The 19,891-nt window shown below is 42.6% G+C and overlaps 1 protein-coding gene across 1 annotated transcript; it reads right to left on the bottom strand.

Annotated features, from left to right (window-relative positions):
* Positions 1-4,425: 4,425 nt before the first annotated feature.
* scrn2 (secernin 2) lies at positions 4,426-18,681 on the bottom strand. The gene is made up of 9 exons (XM_086297007.1): positions 18,429-18,681; positions 17,163-17,325; positions 15,539-15,720; positions 14,941-15,140; positions 10,159-10,374; positions 9,901-10,066; positions 8,640-8,820; positions 6,367-6,523; positions 4,426-4,832 (listed from the first exon to the last, which is right to left on the bottom strand). The coding sequence occupies exons 2-8, from the start codon at positions 17,322-17,324 to the stop codon at positions 6,371-6,373; spliced, it is 1,260 nt and encodes a 419-aa protein (XP_086153133.1). The 5' UTR covers position 17,325; positions 18,429-18,681; the 3' UTR covers positions 4,426-4,832; positions 6,367-6,370.
* Between the last annotated feature and the right edge of the window lie 1,210 nt (positions 18,682-19,891).

Consider the following 19,891-nt stretch of genomic DNA (forward strand, 5'->3'; position numbering starts at 1 on the left):
TACTTTTTAACGCAACTTTATTGATAACATTTAAACACAAGAAATTATCGTCAAAAAGTAAGAAAATTCACATTTAATTGTCTTTTTAAAAAATGTTTTTCTTTATTTTCTTCAGTTACACAGAAAATACAAGACAACAGAGGCACAGAGAGGCACTGTATACATAAGTACATAATTGTGGGGTACGTACTGGCATACTGTGAAAGCACAGTATGTAGAAGAGGATGATGTATGGTTTCTGAGAGGACCTTTAAGTCATTCCTTTTTGTTGTGAGATCAAGGTGACTGGTCAGCCAACACATCAGGCAAAAACAATCCTCTGATTTCCTGATTCAGCTCTGCAGCCACAAGGACAGGAGGCTTTTCCAACATGTGAGACTGGGCGCTGATCTGCAGTACAGGAACTCCACAGGGCACTGTGCTGTCTCCATTTCTTTTTACCTTACACAGCTTCAGAACAACTTCTCATCATGCCATCATCAGAAATACTCTGATGAAAGTTCTACAGTGGTTAGATGTGTTAGTAATGCGCAGGAAGAGGAGGAAGACAGAGCAGAGGATGATTTTGGTCTGGAATGTTCTGAATGTGGATAAGATTGGAGAGATGGTGATTAACTTCATATGCAGGGAAGAGGACAGCTACATTAAGCCATATAAAGTGCTTTTCTACTTTAACTGAGCACTCAAAGCCTCAAGCCTCGTTCACCCAATCACACACTTTATTCTATCTAGACACAAAACCCCGAGGCTTTCATTATTATATCTGGAGACTTTAACCATGCCACACTGGATTCTACTCTGGCTGCTTTTCACCAGTTTGTGAATTGTCCCACAAGGAGCAACAGGACAATTGACCTACTGTATGCTAATGTGAGAGATGCATACAGAGCCACCCCCCTCCCCCCACTAGGGAAGTCAGACCACAACCTGGTTTACCTACAGCCACAATACACACCCCTCGTCCAAAGGCAGCCTGTCACAACGCGCTCCATCCGGAGATGGACCCCAGAAAAGGAGGATGCTCTGAGAGACTGCTATGACACCACAGACTGGGATGTGCTCCTGAGCCCACATGGTGAGGACATAGAGGGGGTGACACACTGTCTTACAGACTACCTCAACTTTTGTGTGGACACGGTCGCCCCTGCTAAGACGGTACGGTGTTATCCTAATAACAAACCGTGGGTAACACAGGAAGTCAAAGCTGTCCTCAACATGAAGAAGAAGGCTTTCAGGAGCAAAGTGAAGGAGGAGATGAAAGCAGCACAGCGGGAGGTGAAACGCTGCCTGAGGGAAGCAAAGGACACCTACAGGAGGAAGGTGGAGCAGAAGTTGGAGAGGAACAATATGAGGGAGGTCTGGAATGGTGTGAAAACCATCACAGGCCACAACACCAAGAAAAGCACAGTGGGGGGGACTGTGGAGAAGGCAAACGAACTCAACAACTTCTTCAACAGGTTTGACCAGCCCACAACCCCCCCACCCTCACCCTCACCTTCACTACAGAGTCCTCTCCCCACTCTCCTGCCTCCCTCGCTTCCCCCCCTTCCTGACACCATGACACCCCCCTCCTCCAATCCCTCTCTCAGCAGCAAGACATCTCCCCCCCTCCCCTCCTCCCAAACATCTCCCAGTGTCACAGTGGATCAGGTCAGGAGGCAACTGAGGAAGCTTCGCCCCAGAAAGGCAGCAGGCCCAGACAAGGTGTGTCCTAGGATGCTTAAGGCGTGTGCTGCTGAACTTGGGGAGCCGCTACAACGAGTCTTCAACCTCAGTCTGCGACTGGGGAGAGTGCCCGCCCTATGGAAGACATCCTGCATCGTCCCGGTCCCCAAAAAGAACCGGCCCAATGAGCTGAATGACTTCCGACCGGTGGCACTGACGTCACATCTTATGAAGACTCTAGAGCGGCTCTTCCTCAACTTCCTCCGACCACAGGTACAACATGCCCAGGACCCACTACAGTTTGCATACAAGGCGGGTGTCGGAGTGGAGGATGCCATCCTGTACCTCCTACACAGAGCCCACTCACACCTGGATGGGGGAAAAGGCACGGTCAGGATCCTGTTTCTTGACTTTTCCAGTGCCTTTAATACCATCCGGCCCTGTATGCTTCAGGAAAAACTGAACAGGATGGAGGTGGACCCCTGCCTGGTGGCTTGGATCTCCGACTACCTCACCGACAGACCACAGTACGTCAGGCTGAAGGACATCACGTCTGACACTGTGGTCAGCAGCACAGGAGCACCACAGGGAACTGTGCTGTCCCCTCTTCTCTTCACCCTGTACACCTCTGACTTCTGCTACAACTCTGAATTATGCCATATTCAGAAGTTTGCAGATGACACGGCCATCATGGGGTGTATCTGGGATGATCAGGAAGAGGAGTACAGAAGTCTGGTGAGGAACTTTGTCGCATGGAGTCACACAAACCACCTGCAACTCAACACCTCAAAGACTAAGGAACTGGTTGTGGACTTCGGGAGGTCCAGAGAAGGTCCACTGCCGGTTCAGATAGAGGGGGAGGAGGTGGAGGTGGTCAACAAGTACAAGTACCTCGGGCTGTGGGTGGACAATAAACTGGACTGGTCATGCAACACAGAGCACCTGTATAAAAAAGCCCAAAGCCGACTGTACTTCCTCAGGAGGCTGAGGTCTTTTAACATCTGCAGGAAGCTCCTGAGGATGTTTTACCAGTCGGTGGTTGCTGGAGTACTTTTCTATGCTGTGGTGTGCTGGGGGAGCAGCACAGCAAAGAGGGACTCATCCAGGCTGGAGAAACTGATCAGGAGGGCTAGCTCTGTGGTCGGCATGAAGCTGGACACTCTGGTGACAGTGGCAGAGAAAAGGACATTAAAGAAACTGATGGACATTATGAACAATGCTGGGCATATGTCAACTCACAACCTGGGGGTCCTGTTGTCAAGCGCACTTAGGGATACCCGTATGCTTGAACATGGTATTCGTTACAGGAAACCTGTCAAAGAAGTCCGATAGCAAAGCAGGATACAGACTGAGTAGACTGCACGTTTAGGAGTTCCCAGATGGGGCACCTACCACCACCCCGTCCAAGAAGGCCAGGTAGTCAGGACACATTCTCCAGGAACTCTGGCCCCTGTGCTCATTCAGACTTACCTCAACTGAGCCCTTCAGCCAAAAGGTGTTATTTTTAGAGTCCCTTATCCAGGCCTTGCTGCAGGGTGGGACCCTCGGTAACTCCATCCCAGAGAAAGTCATATATACCACTGTTATTAGGGAACGTCTCTCTTCTCTTCTCCCAGAACTGCAACGCTGAACAGAGGCCTACAAACCCCTCCACAGTGATAGGGTCCTCCTAGAAATAAACTGTATCAGCTTTTCAGTTTTGTTAGTAATAAAAGCAGTTTTTAAAAGAAGCAAAATATCTCTTAATTTAATTATTCAATTTCATTGTGGTTGTTTTAGTTTTATTAATTCATAAACGTACCAAAACATGGGGTTACTGTCATGCATAAATAGACCACTGGAAGGCAGTCAGATGTGGTTAAACGCTTTAAATATTTACACCCATAATGCTGATAGGCTCATTTATACTAATGCTCTTTATAACGTCACCCTCATTATAACACTTAATTATGATTTGGGGCAATCGTGGCTCAAGAGTTGGGAGTTCGCCTTATAATCTGAAGGTTCTTGGTTCGAGCCCCGGCTCGGACAGTCTCGGTTGTTGTGTCCTTGGGCAAGACACTTCACCTACCGCCTACTAGTGATGGCCAGAAGGGCCGATGGCGCGATATGGCAGCCTCGCTTCTGTCAGTCTGCCCCAGGGCAGCTATGGCTACAACTGTAGCTTGCCTCCACCAGTGTGTGAATGTGAGAGTGAATGGGTGGATGACTGGGTGTGTAAAGCGCTTTGGGGTCCCTAGGGGGGGACTAGTAAAAGCGCTATACAAATACAGGCCATTTACCATATTTTTTGGGTGGTCAAGGTTACCAAGCTCTTATTTTGTCAAAGGTGGAGTGAACTTAATTGCAGTAAATCCAATCAACCACTAGATGGTGGCAAACACTGTTGCACGCGCTCGCACACACACACACACACACACACACACTGAATTTACATATTCACAATAGAACATTGAATTAAATTGCAATATCTAAAATATTTCATGCAGCGTCCAACATCCCAATAATATTTTTGCTAGAACAAAGCGATACATTTTTGTTTTAATGAGAAGTACATTATAGATAGATCACCATACTATAATTGCAGATTTGTTTGGGTTTTCTTTTCTTACACAAATTTATATTTTAATCTTTGTTTTCACTTCACTATGAGTCAATGCAGCTTTGCTGACACAGTTTTTATTGTGCAACCAAACCCTCCTTCAGCTCAGCCCCTGCTGACCGTCCAGGCAGACCCACCATTAGTGCAAATGTGAACAAAAAGCTCACAACACACTCAGGACTTTATTAACTTTATTATATCCTTCCCTACAGGGAGCCACCAAACGAATGACAACCCGTTCATTTGCAACATGAAACAAAAAGTTAAACGAATGCCGTACTCACAGTATTTGTGCAACGTCACACAGCTCTACATAGGCGCCTGTGTAGTCTACATCATATTTCTCACTAATGAGGTGCAGTCATTGTTCCCTGGGCGACACGGATGATAAATATGCTCCAATCACATGTGCTGTTAAGACATTCTGTGTTAAGGATGGAATGGGGACAGAGATGTGCGGTGCAGAAGTGAGGCGGAAGCCAACACGAGAAACGCTGGAGTCTGCAACAGTCCCAGGGCCTTCTCCTGCCACTCTGTGAGCACAAAGAGTATCCACCTGAGGGCGCTGTAACAGAGAACCATGAAACACAGCAAGTTAGGAGCTTAATTAGCTTTGCTGTGAGCAAAGCAGCAAATCCCACTTTAACAGGAGGATATTTCAATAAGTAGGAATCACAACCTCTGAGTTCTCTGACCGTTTATATCTCCTCCTAAATGAAAGGCTTTGTGTTCGTGTTTGACCTTCACGACGCTGTCAAAGAATTTATCTTTCATCAAAAAAGGGATTTAAAAATGATCATCTCAATACCTTAAATTACATTTTAACCACTGCAGACTATATGATTACGGTAAGATGTGTCCACTTTACCATTAAAACTATTGCAAAATTCTCAACTTGAATATGTGGTACTGTGCAAAAGTCCTGAGCCACTCTTCATGTCTTTATGTTTTACTTTCAAGGAGCCAGAATTTCTTGTAAATAGTCTTCAGTGATAATTATTTGTAATCTGAAGGTCATTCCAAGTTTTTCTTTGGACATAATAATAATAATAACTTTATTTATAAAGCGCTTTCAGACAAAGTGCTGTACAGCTATAAAGAGATACATAAATAAAAGTGATGCATAGCAATACAAGTTAAAAATGCAATAACGAGTTAAAAACATAACAAAAGTTAAAAACGATAAAAATGTAGAAAAAACAAAAACAAACTAAAAGGCATAGAATTAAGACATGTAGGACAGGGTGAACAAGCGGGTCTTTAAAAACCTCCACAGAGCATGCCTGCCTGATATCTTGAGGGAGGTTGTTCCACAAAAATTGGGCATGAAGAGAAAAAGCACGCTCTCCAACAGTCTTTGTTCTGGCTCTAGGAACTTTTAAAAGGCCAGAGTCCTGAGATCGGAGAGCATGGGATCGAACATAAAGGTGCAAAAGATCAGAGAGGTATGAAGGTGCCAAACCATTTAAAGCCTTGTAGGTGAGCAGCAGGACCTTAAAATCTGCTTAAACCTGACAAGGTAGCCAATGAAGGGATTTCAGTACAGGGGTAATGTGCTCAGATTTTCCAGTTTTAGTCAAAACGCAAACAGCTGCATTTTGCACCATCTGTAAACCTCTAAAACTTTTCTTTGGTAGCTCAGAAAGGAGAGCATTACAATATAATATATGATATGTGAAGGCAAAAATGCTCATTCAAATCAAATAAACGAGATGTGTGGAATTTTATCTTTAATTCAACATGTTTAACAAAACTATTGCTATTTTTAGCCCGCCATTTTCAGGGGTACAAAAGTAACTGGCAATTGAATAACAGGCAAATTTGATGGTAAGTGAAGCCTGTTCTCTTCTTATTTCATGATAAATTCCCAAAGGTTGTGGCATTATCCGAGTACTTATGGACCTAACTGTCTGCAGACATGAAAGAAATCACCTTTTGTAGCAGGTCTTGCATGTTTAAAAAACATCCTGCATATACATGTTAAATTTGGTTTAAAAAGAATATATTAAGACAGTATGCATTCATAAGAGACAATAATCCCAGCCTAAAGCTCATTCGTGCACATCATACAACACTAATACATCCCTGCAGCCTCCCACCTCCTCACTGGTAGAACTTAATCTCAGTGTCCACGCAATCAAAAAATAAGTCCCCCAGTTCCTCTCCGGGTATCTCTCCGCTGAGCATGGCTGCGATCTCGCTCAGACACTGAGACTCCAGGTCCCTTAAAATGTTGTAGACAGCTAGACCTTCATCCTGAGACAGAACAGAGAGAAAACCCACAGAGATGCCATGAGAATAACAGTAACACCCAGGTTAGATCATACAAAGCTGTGAAACCTGATTTGATGTGACACCCTACTTTCTCCTCCTAAATTGATGCGTCTTTCATCATCATAAGCTTCAGTCAGATTTTTAAAAGGAGTCAGATCCTGCTGAAAACAGTCCTGAATCCAGTACAACCCCACGTCTATGGTGGGAGATGCAGTCTGAATAACCGAAACTACAGACCTGCTTTTCTTTACCCAAATCCCACTGTGGTGTACAAAATGCACTTTGTATTCACTCTCGTGGCGTATTTATATTTTAAAATAACAAAATAATAAATCAGCGCTCTGTACAAATGTGAAATGATAAAATATTTACACCAACATCCAATCAACCATCAAACAATGATTGAAAGAGTGACAGAAAAGTTATATTCAATGAATTATAAGAGAACTGAGTCTCTGAGTCAGTGGAGGAAGGTGCACTGCTGATGAATACTGTGTGGAGTCCAGTGAGAGGTCAGCGAATAAACTCCAAGGAGAGTCTGTTTGGTTAAAAGGAGCCTTACAACTGTGCTCCGTTTCATTGTTGGACTCTAGTAGAGTAGAGTATACTGGGCCGTATACTGGAACAGGCTTTAGACAAGCTAAACAAAGATATTTTAGCTCCACCCCCATTAAGGTGACCTCCCTTTAAACCAAACTTTCCTGATTGGCTTTACCTTCCAAACAAAAGTTTGAATATACTTTAGTTAACTAACAGGAAAGAAAATACTAACACAAGTATGAAAAAACATGTTTCCTGAGACGTCGACACAACTGTTTAGTTTTCATAAAAACTGCACTTGACGAAAATGTAGAAAGTACCAAACTATGGTAGCAACAGAGTTTGCAGAATAACAGAAGTTAGGAAAATTTTAGCAAGATATAAATAAAAACTAAACTAAAATGCACAGCCAGAGCCGATGGCCATATAAGTGCTCAACCTTTTTTGCACCACGGACCAGTTTATGTCCGACAATATTTTTACGGACCGGCCTTTATGGTGCTGCGGATAAATACAACAAGATAAAACCAAAAAAAGAAAAGAAAACTTATTCATTCACACAGGAAAAGACCCAGAGAAACAGAGTTAATAATAAAAACTATTTTAAGCCCAGCCGAGCCTCAACTTTTGCGGCTAAGTACCAAACAGCTCACAGACTGGTACCGGTCTGTGGCCCGGGGGTTGGGGAGCGCTGATATAAGGGATATCCACTCTCTATGACATCATACAGAGACAAGAGTTTAAAAAAGAGAGAGAGATAGAATAGGATTACTTGTGCACATGCTGAGATAATAATTTGAAACTTTGGCCATTTTTAATATTAAATATAACAGAATATATGCGAATACTAAATAGATCCACGCTGAATAATTTCCATTTAATTCTTCATCTTCTGGATCTTTGTCCTAACGTTTCCGCATTGGAACAGACCAATTTTAAAGGCGGGCTTTGTCACTTTTTAAAGAGAAAAAACTGTTTCCTCAAACTACAAAAGAAAAGTTGAAGTCATGAGTAAAAAAAGGAAACAACACTTATTTGGTGTAATGAGCAGCTTTCGATAGCTAACATTAGCAAAGCTACAAAAACATTTTGTATGCTCATTTTGTGCCGAGCCAAAATTCCAGCCCAAACAGGGCGCTGACCTTCCTCTGACTTCAGGTTCAGCTTGTAATCACGCACATAATGCCAGACAGGAAATCAGCTAAAATGTCTAAATGGAAAAACTGTTTGGAAGTTCTCTGGTGTCAGTTTGAAACCCTGCTCTTTGGCTTTGAATGTGCACTTGTAGTGTGTTTATGTTTAGTCTGCACTGATGCCATGTGTCTTGTCTGCACCATCTGTGAGGTGCTGTTGTGTTTGGCTCTGCACTGGGAGTGTCTACTCTGGGTTGTGCAACTCGCCTGTAATTTATCAGCAGCAACTCATCCGGATCGACTCTTTAACGAAAATAAATAAAAAGTGATCCTGCTGTGAATGTTTACTCAGTGAACCGGAACTTCATGCACTGCCATTATCTGTGCAGGACTATCATTGACCTAGGTCATCCATCAGTGCCCACCGGGTTGGTCTCCATGGTGTTGAGTGCCACCTGATGGGCCTTGTAGAGGTCGTGTCTGCGGTCCACCTGGCTCTGAAAGCGAGGCTGCTTCCTCGCAGGGTCGTCCGGGCCAAACTGTGGGGAGACCACCCTCGGCACTGGGGTGGGACAGTCCGAGAAGATAAAAGGCTTGAATACAGACCTAGCAGGGTGGTAGGATTAGACAGGGAGAGAAAGAGGAAAGAGAAAGAGGAGACTCAGAAATTCCCATCAACCCAAAGAAGATACAGAGGATAGAAAATTAAAGATTAGAAAGGAAAGAAAACACTTTTCACACTTTCATATCAGAGGAGCTCATAAAGTTCTGTCGCTTAAGATTTCAATTTGTTCAGTCTCCCTTTCAAGATCATCCTCTAAACTGTTTCCAGCTCTTCTGCTATTTTATTGCCCACTACAAGTCCCACTCACACCACTTGCCTATCTGTGATACACGTGAGGGGCAACGTCAGGCTCTGAGAAATGAAAAGTGAACATGCAAACGGCAAAAACTGCAGTCCTCTAATGGCCACTTGATTCTGTCCCCAATCTCAACAGACTCCCATGTAAAAATGTCCAAATATACAGAATCCAAAAAGTGCGCTTTAATGAACTTAATATTATTAGTGGCCTACTTTAAGACCAGGAGAAAACATAAACCCAGCCTCCGAGGGTTGTAAGTCTGGGTAAGCGTGAGGGTTGCGTGAGGAAGGGCATCTTGTATAAAACCTGCACCAAATCAAACATGAAGATTCGTCCACTGTGGCAACTCTCAGGGACCGTCTTCATTTAATTAATATTATTACGGCGTGCTTCGTGGAGCAGACCAACCAAAAGTTGAGCGAAAATCGGCATAAAATCTACGTAAAAACTCCTCAGTTTAAGTAAACTTGATGTTTGCTCTCTGGAAGTTTGAGATCACAGATGGTCAGAATTAGACTTCCACAGAGGCTTCTGGAATTAATCCACAGGTGCACAAAGTGACCACCTTGAGGGACGTTTGGGGAATTTAGATGTCTTTTTTAATGGTCAGCACATATTCATATTTTATGCTTTTTAAACATTAACTGGTTGTTACATTTAATTTTCTAAAACTTACTTAATACTAAAGTTGTATAAACAATTATGAGGAATTCCAGACCTTTAATCTCACAATATTATAATCGTTCCATGAACATATAGTGGATAAAACAGGTTATTCAAGTAGCATTAAGTGGAGGAATTCTTAGTTTAGTGAGTGGCAAACCTGGATGGGTCTGGGGTGGCAGTGAAGAAGTGGATGCAGGGCAGAGCGGTGTCTCTGGGCAGGATGGAAACCATGCTGCCTGTGGTGCAGAAACCTCCAGAGTCCATGCAGATGCCGCTGGGTTTGTCCCTCAGAATGGACATCATCACCTCTGCCGTCACTGATCCTGAAAGCAGGACAGACAGAGAGCTGAGTGTCTCTGTAGAGAAGTTATCGTCATGTTCGGCAGCTCTACGCTCCGCCGAGCTCTGTACCTACCATCGTGTTGCTGGAGCAGCTCCGTGCCTCCCCTGTAGCGCTGCTTGGCCAGCTCCATCCTGGCCGGCGGGTTCTCGGGACTAAACACATGCGAGAAGTTAAATTCTCCCTCACCGTCCCACCAGCCCTGAGCCTTGGCCACGCTCCGCAGGTCCGGGTGCTCTGTGGAGATCTCGCTGCCAATGGTGAGCTGGTTGGAGATGTTCTTAACACCCTCTGGAAGAAGCAGGTAGATGTCAGTCTTTGAGATACCAGATCAACTGAAATCCTATTTAGCCAGAAAAGCTCTGTTTGTGTGTATGTTTCACACAAAGCAGATTGATTGCAGCTGATAAAAATCACTCCATGAGGATTCCCATACATGCATTCCCATACATGCATTCCCATACATGCATTCTCAGCTGCTAGAACCTGATTTCAGCCAGGAGGCCAGTCTTATCACAAGAATGGACCTAGTTTACTTTTTTTATTTGAGTTTGTTAAACACACAGACCGCTGCAAACACACAGTCACAAACAGTTTTTTTTACACTTGGCTCTGTGTGATGTGATACAGAGCTGAGGGGCAGCCAATCAGAAGAAAGCTAGATTAACAAAGTGGATCTAAAGCTCTGGGGTGGGATCACCTGGAGTCACTGCAGATGTGTAGCACATCTATCAGCTAAACACTTTCTTTCTATTCATTAAAGATAGACACTGAAACCAGAGAAAAAAACATCAGAGACAAAAACCCCACAAAGACAGACTTATTAAAAGCTCATGATTTCGTCTTTCTAAAAGCAGTTTGCCCAAAAAAACTAAAGCTGACGTCCTGTTTTTCACACCGATTTCTGCTCAGTCTGCTTTCTGGTGCATTGAGGGGATATCAAAAATCAGGATTTACTTTTCTGCCCACCGGTTACGGTTTACAAATGCAGATAAATTCATGTGAACTAATAAATAGCCAATCGAAAGCAATTAGGCAGTGGCATTCCTAAAGGTTTTAGCTTTGAGTCAATACATCTTCTTCCTGACTCAAACTGGATGTTTGTGAGCACAGTGAAGTAGAGTAGTAGACCAACGCTGGTCTCATTGTCCTGGAGCTGACTGACAAGAACAATCCCATCTGCGTACTTTAACATGGTCCTGTTATCATCATACTCTGTAACACATCTGTGCAGAGGATAAATAACAGAGCACACACATCCCTGTGGAAACCAGCAGAGGAGCAAACCTGAGAACTCCATTTAAACTAAATTTCTGTGCCCACAAGTTTTTTTTTTTTTTCCTGTCTGTTCACCTTTATTGTGTTCAGCTGTGTTTTTTTTTTTTTTTTTTTTTAACTTTTATTTAACTTTTTTTCCCCAACAAATATAAGACTGGTTCACATCCAAAATAATAACACTACACAGCACTAGAATATTACAACATTATGTCCATAACTGTTGTCCTCTAGGATCCAGTTTATAGGTTACTCCCAGTGCTTCCAGTGGTCTCTTCCATTTGTAAACAAAAATTCGGGAGCTCCCATCAATATAATGTCCCAGCCTGATCAGAGTCATAACTTCAATGATGAGCGACTTCCATAGAGAAATGGAGGGAGGCTCAGCCCCCACCCATCTCAACATAATGCTTTTCCTGGCCAACATTAACAGTGACTGAATTACATGCTCATGTTGTACCAGTGAGACAGGAATATATCCCAATATACACATTAATGGGTTTTCTGTCACCTGATGACCAATGGCTGTACTAATATTGGCGCAGACCTCTTTCCAAAATGACTGAATAATAGCACATTCCCACAAGCAGTGGAATCTAGTGCCCACTCTGACCTTACACTTGAGACAGTTTGGAGATATTCCCATATTATACTTACTATAAATATATGGAGAAATATACACATTGTGCAAAATTTTGTACTGCAGTTCTTTAAATCGGTTACAAACAGAGATTTTGGATGGAAGGAGCAAGATTTTGTCCCATGCCTGTATATCTATTTCACATTTAAGCAACGTCCCCCAAGATTTTCTCAACCATGCCAGTTTATCCTCGATTAGGGCATAAATCTCGGAATAAAACTTTGATACAAAATGTTTATGCTCCCTATTATCCAAAAAAAATTTCTCCAACCGAAAAGAGGCAGTTGAGATTCGTAATGTTTTAGCATTTTTTAACACATAATTTCTCAATTGCAAATACTTATAAAACTCAGTCTTTGACATAGAATACTGGGACTTCAAGGATTCAAATGATTTAAACTCACCATGTTTAAAGAGGTCATAAAACCTCTTTACACCTACTTTATGCCATCCCACAAAGCTTGACCCTATGTTTTGTGGCAGAAGGTCTGGATTATTTATAAACGTTGACAAGATATTAAACGGAAGACTACTGTTAAAATTTTTTCTCAGTTTTCCCCACGTCCACATAGCATTATATATCAGTGGGTTATGCTTTATTACGTGAGGTAAGTCATTTAGACGTTTCCCTAAGAAGTTAACAGGTGAGGATGGTTTACATAATACTTCCTCAATATTTAGCCATGGCAGATCAGAATGTTCATGTATCCAGGAAGAAAGAATCCTCGCTTGTATTGAGAGGACATAATTTTCTATGTTTGGCACTCCCCACCCACCCAGATCTTTCGGTAACTGTAGTGTCTCCAATTTAATTTTGGGTTTTCTTCCTGCCCAAATGAAATCCACTATAGCCTTGTTAATTACTTTAATATCTTCTGATTTCAAGATTGCAAACAACATGCCTGTGGGATATAATATTTTCGGTAGGATTACCATTTTAATGAGATTTATTCTTCCCAAAAATGATATCGGAAGTGATCTCCATCTTGTCAGCATCTCCCGAAGATCTTGAACCATTCCATTAATATTTTCTCTATATAAGTGTCCAACATTTGGTGTAACTTTAACTCCCAAATATACAAAACCTGATGGTGCCCAATAAAAGGGTTTAACATATAAAGGTTCATTATCCCCTCCACTACACAAAGTCATTATAACAGATTTATCAAAATTTACTTTGTATCCAGATATAAGACCAAAGTCCTTGATGCACCTAATAAGAACGGGTAAAGAGTTAACCGGGTCAGTCAGTGTCAGAAGAATATCGTCTGCATAAAGCAGAATTTTATGTTGTCTATCCCCAATTTTAACTCCAAGAACACTTGGATTTTGTCTAATGGCCATGGCCAAGGGCTCGATGGCCAAAGCAAATAATAGTGGTGACAATGGGCTACCTTGTGCTGTACCTCTGCTCAGTGAAAATGGGGAAGATAACAAGCCGTTAGTTAACACAGATGCTATTGGCGATTTGTATATAATTTTGATCCACCCCAGAAAGTTTTTTCCAAACCCAAATCTTCTCATTATTTCAAACATATATTCCCATTCAATTCTATCGAATGCCTTTTCGGCATCCATAGAAACAACAACCCCAGGGATCTGATGAAAATTTAAAAAATGAATAATATTAAATAGGCGTCGAGTATTATTATAAGAATTCCTCCCCTTAATAAAACCTGTCTGATCAGCATGCACGATAGAGCACATTACTTTTTCTAGCCTAAGAGCCAGTATCTTTGAAAGTATCTTATTATCAGCACCAAGAAGGCTAATAGGCCTGTAAGATGAGCATGACTCTGGATTTTTATCTTTTTTAGCTATCAATGTTATATTAGCCTGGTACATAGATTCTGGGAGTTTCGATTCTTCAAATGTGTGCCCACAAGTTTTAAAAGCAAACTGTTAAAATATAAGGTTAAAAAGTTAAAAGCAGAGGAAAAAAACAGGAAGTCTAGCATGAGACCCTTTTCCCTCCAAGTGTTTAAGTGTTTAAGCTCTGCTCCTCTGTGTGGTCTCTAAGCAATCTACAGACCACACAGAGTTTAACCTCTCCTGTAGACGCTTCTGCCATGTTAGCAGCACGGCAAGGACAGACTGATAATCAGTCGAGACAGACGTACGCATAGATATTCATCATCCTCAGAGGATGAAACTGTTGTTCAATATCTCTGTTCGAGAACAGGTTTCAGGATTGTTCCCCTCCCCCCTCTAAAATAAAATCCTTTAAGCAAGCATGCAATAAGAGGCTTTATAAAAATTTCACTAAGGAGATGTTGGTGCATGCACACCATGAACTTTTAAAGACGTCCTCGTCCTTGTTACGACTGTTACTAAGGAATCGCACCTGCTTTCAAACACAAAATCTTTGCTTCAATTATAACAACCGGAGAAAAAAGCTGGATGTGGTTATAAATGAAGCACATTCAGTAATTTTGAGCTCTATGGATGATCACCCCTTCATATCAACACTGAGTGGGGTGGAAATTTTTTTTAAACTCATCTACTTGGACCTATATTGGGGACGTGGTTGGATTGATGAACAGGTGCCCTGATAGAGACCTGAATGGATTATCTGACCAACAGTATGGCAACAACTGTGTGGTACAGACCTCCAAGACATTTGTACTTCAGTTCTGGTGAACAGCATTCTTGTTCTTATTAGTATGTTACTGCACTAATTACCCGATAGGTGTCTCCTTACATTGGACCCATACAGTCTGTGAATGTAGCTTACTAATCACACTGACTAGCATTAGCTGATAAATTAGCGGGATGATCCCTTTGATCCATATAAGGTAACTTTTGGCTGCCATACTATACTGCAGTGAGTGCACAGAAACAAACTCTTTTAGCACCTCCCCCTTTAAGCCAGAGCAACGTGAGGCCTGAACTTTTGGCTCACAGTTGTTACTTCTTTAGTCTTTTCAACCCTTGGTCCTTACCTGAGACTTTCTGTGCCACCCAAAGCCTCCCGGCTGTCTCCAGCACCCAAGCCTCACTGCGGTCCACAAGGAGGAAGGTGTTGTGGTAGCTGAAGGGTTCGGGAGCCTCCCTGCACTGCCCGCCCTGGCCATGCTCTTCCAGGAGGCTGGTGATCACCGTCAGTGCTGCCCGGGCACTGTCACCACGCTCCAGCCCCAGTCTGATGATCAGAACCCATGCTAGGTTATGTGTGTGCCGGGTTTCGTCTATTTGTTTATCTAGTGTTTGATCAGTTTCACACACCATGAATTCACTTTAACTGCTCTGAAGTGTGCATTGGAGAACAGCTGATCAGTTAAAGAGTCTCTCTTTGCTGCTTGAGTATTTTTACACAGAATAACTTCAACAGTCATCTCTACACCTGCCATAACATGCTAGTGACAATCTACACACCCTTCTGATCAAAGCCTCAGAGGATTAACTTAGTACTTCTACTGAATACATGCAATCCAACTTTAATAAGGTGCAGTCAGCAGTTGGATTATTTTCCCTTTATTGATATCCTGTTCTTAATCCATACAAATTTCTGAGAAATATCAAAAGTTTTCAGCAGCTCACCGGACAAGGTCCATGCCCAGCAGAGCCTCTCCCGGTGCGACGGGCTCTCGGGTCCAGACTGCCTCATTCCCAATACAGACCCCTTTGTCACTGGCGCCCATTTCAGCTCCCCACATCCATGCAGGTTTGCTGAGGACCACCGCGTTGGTCTGCTCCACCTGAGGGATCTGGATGTACGTGCACTGCAGATTGCAAAGAAGAAGAAAAAAAAAAGGATTGTGGCTTCAGGTATGAACAGTGGAGCATGAACAACATTTTCTTACAAATGTGCACATATTGATGTATAACAGTGGAAGAAAAGGAAAAAGATATCTTAGTACCAAAATCCCAAACAGATGTTTCGGGTCATTCAGATCAACGATGACAAAAAGCAGTACAAGCACACGATCCAGTGTTAGATACAGTTCACTTACATCATCACTCATTTAGTCAGGCTCTTAAATATCCAGCAATTGTCAGGATACAATGAAAAGGTAAAAGATTTGTATTCTACCTGCATGTTAAATTATCCTAAGGCTAATTTAACATTAGGGTCACCAGGATTGCAATACACTCTCAGAAACCTGGACTTTTTTTTATAATGTTTTACTTTCCAGTAATGCATTCAACAACTTATCATAAGGACATCATTAGACCCCACAGCACCATCAGATCACTGTGATGCATACTTTGCTTCATGAGCTGAAAACAGCTATAAACAATGTATTCAGAGCACAGACACTATACAAGACGGATAAAGCCAGTGCGCCATTACCCACTGGTATCTGAAGACCAGTTTTGAAACCCAGTGATGAGCGTTTTTTCGCTGTGGTTTCAAAGGGGATGTGAAAACCGAGGGACGATAATGCCTGTGAAACCAAACACTAATCGGCTGTTATCGATCACAAGTTGTTGACCAACGAATAAACCCAAGATATCCCCTTAAATTAACAAAATATACAACATCTACTTAACTAAAATCTATTTGTTTTACTCTGTATGACCTGAAATTAGTGGCTGAGCTCAGAAACCCAGCAGGAAAGTTGTTACTGACTTCTGTAGGACTGTAAATGTTTTTGCAACCACAAGTATCGACCCTGGTTCCTATTAAAAACAAACTGCATTAATGTGAAGCTTGGCTGCGCTGACCTAGCTGAGCTAACAGGATAAAGTATTTATTTATTTATTTATTTATTTATTTATTTTTTATTCCTATTTATTCTATTTATCCCCTTTGTATATTTTATTTATATTTGTCTCTGTATTTATATATGTGTGTGTGTGTGTGTGTGTGTGTGTGTGTGTGTGTGTGTGTGTGTGTGTGTGTGTGTGTATATATAACAGTTCTGTAACTGTAACTTTGGTCGTTGCTGTGCTTTTTTTGGAAGTCGAATTTCCCAGAGGAACCCACCCGAGGGATTAATAAAGTTCTATCTTATCTTATCTTATCTTCATCACAGTTGCTTCTCTTTAATTATTAACAGGAAAGGTTTCCACATGAAGTCCGTGTGTAAATATTCAACATCCCTGCTTCAGACTTCAGCCTTGAAAAAGGTTGTTTTGAACCCAACAGATATGAAATGTATTAGTCAGACGGTGTATTTAAAACACAGCAGCAGCTGCGGCTTTTCCTGCGCTGCTTTACCTCCAGCATGGAGCCTGGAGGGTGGGAGGCTGCAGGGTAGTGGACCACCTCTTGCACCTCATCTCGAGGACGGTCTGAGTTCTTTCCAAAAATCACATGGTCATCACGAGAGCCAGGGGGCAAGGAAACAAAACAGTCACATGACATGGGGGGCTCTGCCATCCTGCAACAAAGACACAGAAACAAAAAAAAAAAGGAAGTGTGGCTGGCTGTGGGGAACAGCGGCGTGATTGACCCCCACCCCCCCGCCCTACCCAAACACGCACTTAAGAGTAGTGGTATCCAGAAACCCGACTTGGTACTGTTAATCTCACAATGCCAAGTGACATGACAGAATCAGCGATAAAGCTGCTCAAGCAGTTATTAAAATCACCTCCAACTTTAACGTTAAAGTGATTCACACATTAATGAATCATTCATTATAACCCAGTGATTAACCTTTTTGGTATTTTAAGCATATTTCTGTACTGTTTCACCACTTTTCTGAACAGTTATTGAACACAAAATTGTGTATAAAGTCTCGTGCAGCCACTTTTCACCAAATACCATCTGATTAAGAGCACGAGGATCCACCATATTTTCAATACGCTCTACTTTCATCTGATCCAAGTATTGTGATTTCCTGTCGTTCCTTCGTGACACCCCTAAAAAACCCGTAAACGCCCCTGGTGGGGAGTGAACTAAAGAAGCAGCACTGATTTCACGGCCTCATGTAAACAAGCTGATTTGAAACTAATCATAAGAGTCTGACGTTGTGTTGGATCTGCAGCACTACACCCTGCTGTAACCATAATGTGCATGTGTGGATCAGAGAGGAACAGCTCTCTCCATTCCCCACCCAGCTTTCTGCAGAAAGTCAGATCCAGCCGGTGCACTGCCCATCCCTTTCACACAGGGATTAGGAGGCAGTCTTGTGCAGAGCACTTTATTGACTGTAATCTTCACAAATCCGGCCGCCACGTTGCTCTATTGTCGCTCCTTTTCTCTCGTTTGCGACCACGAATCGCTCACATTCCGGAAACAATGTCACCCAAAGTGCCCCGGCTAATCGCAGCTGTAGCCTGTGACGGAGCTCGCTTTGCGATCAGTGTTTATTTCAGAGATAAGGCCCACACTCCCCGTCCCTCTCTCCGGAGTAGCGACGCGCCTGTCTCTTCGTGTCCTTTCGCTTTTAATCTGGGGGGTGAGAATGGGGCTCAATTTCGGGGATAATAGTGCGTAAAGTAGAGCTAGGCAGCGGCGGGTGGTGCTGGAGAAAATCTTTACCTTTGTTTTTCAATGGTGAGCGCGCACGGCCGGCTGGGAGAAGGCAGGTTGTAGATACAGAGCAGTCACGTGACGAAGAAATCCAAAGGTCTGTACTTAAAGGTCTCGTCTCGTCTGGCCACAAGCACAGCTCACCGTCTCACAGAGTCCAGTCCACACCTGTGCAAAGCTGCACAGCAGGCCTGAGCGATGAGGTAGCTCTTCATCATGAGTCTGCCTCCCCTTCGCCTGTTTATCTGCAAACCCGCAGTCAACACGATCATAATTACATCCACCTTCGAGGAAATCCCTGCAAACACTGCAAGTTTTTACAATCCGCTGTTTCCACCGTGGAAGCAACAAATCAAGTCTGTTTGTTTGTTTTTTATTTATTCGCTCAGATACAAACAAAGACTGTAAACAAGTATAATTAAATGCAAAATGCTTCTGAGCTACACTTATGACCTCATGTCTGTGTGACTTAAAGGATGAGCCGGACAAACCTCTTAGCTTGCACTCACTAAAGTAAACAAGTTAACGTTTTCATAAGAATCACAGGTCAGTAAAAACTGTTTGCTTTACACGAAACTTTCACAAGCCTGAAAAAAAACAAAACAAAACAAAAAAACATATAAGCCCTATGATGACATCAGTGGCATCGTGGGAAATGTAGGATCTACTGTTTTAAACCCAGGATATCGCAGCCTGTGGTGTTTTGATTTTGAGGGCTGTTTTACGAAATATGTCATATATACAGCATATCCAAGCACACATCAAGTACTAACTACAGACTACATAAAAGTGGTAATTACAGACTGACCAGCAGGGGGCGACTGCTCTGGTTGCAAAACAACTTCTGGTTAATAAATGGGGAAAACAGCCCCCAGCTCCCTCTCTGTGTGACCTCAGTGAGATCTCAGTTCCTAGTTTTAAAGTCTCAGTGATGGATACTTTATAAACCATGGATTTGTTGGTCACAGGTTGTCAGCCAATCAGTGTGGCGACTTTGTTTTCCCAGTCAAACTCACCCCTTGCTTTTCAAAACTCCAAGATGGTGATGGCTGAAAACATTCGGCTAACTAATGGGTGATGTTACGTTACGTCCATCTGTTCTGGGAATCCATCCTACCTCACAAATCATTTCTGCACATACGCTGCGCATATGCACAACACAAAACCCAAATTAACTTCATTTTTTAACCCATTGTAAATATTTCTTATGGTTATGGTTTGGATTAGTCAGAAGTCACGGTCAAATTATAATACAGGTAGGACGATTTGCCAAAGTAGGACGGTTTCTTAGAACACCATCTTTTATATACAGTTTGTAACCCCAACCTATGAGACCGAAATGAATTAAGACTAAAAATTTGGGTTTCTGTAATGAGCACTTGAGGCTGAATCCCAACCAGAGTGTATCAGACAAATATTTGAAGTATCACACAGCACTACCTTTACCTCCACTAACTGGAGTCACTGAACTG

Source organism: Aulonocara sp. 'chitande type north' Nkhata Bay, linkage group LG6, assembly GCF_057382095.1.
Source record: "Aulonocara sp. 'chitande type north' Nkhata Bay isolate Kocher_YH1m ecotype deep benthic linkage group LG6, A_spYH_male_GT1.1, whole genome shotgun sequence".
Classification (NCBI taxonomy): domain Eukaryota; kingdom Metazoa; phylum Chordata; class Actinopteri; order Cichliformes; family Cichlidae; genus Aulonocara; species Aulonocara sp. 'chitande type north' Nkhata Bay.

Excerpts from the sequence above, each read along its gene's own strand:
- scrn2 (XM_086297007.1), bottom strand. The coding sequence starts at position 17,324 with ATGGCAGAGCCCCCCATGTCATGTGACTGTTTTGTTTCCTTGCCCCCT. Across the intron at positions 10,067-10,158 it reads GCTGCTCCAGCAACACGATG|GATCAGTGACGGCAGAGGTG; the intron begins GTAGGTACAGAG and ends TCCTGCTTTCAG. Across the intron at positions 6,524-8,639 it reads ACACCATGGAGACCAACCCG|GATGAAGGTCTAGCTGTCTA; the intron begins GTGGGCACTGAT and ends GTTCTGTCTCAG.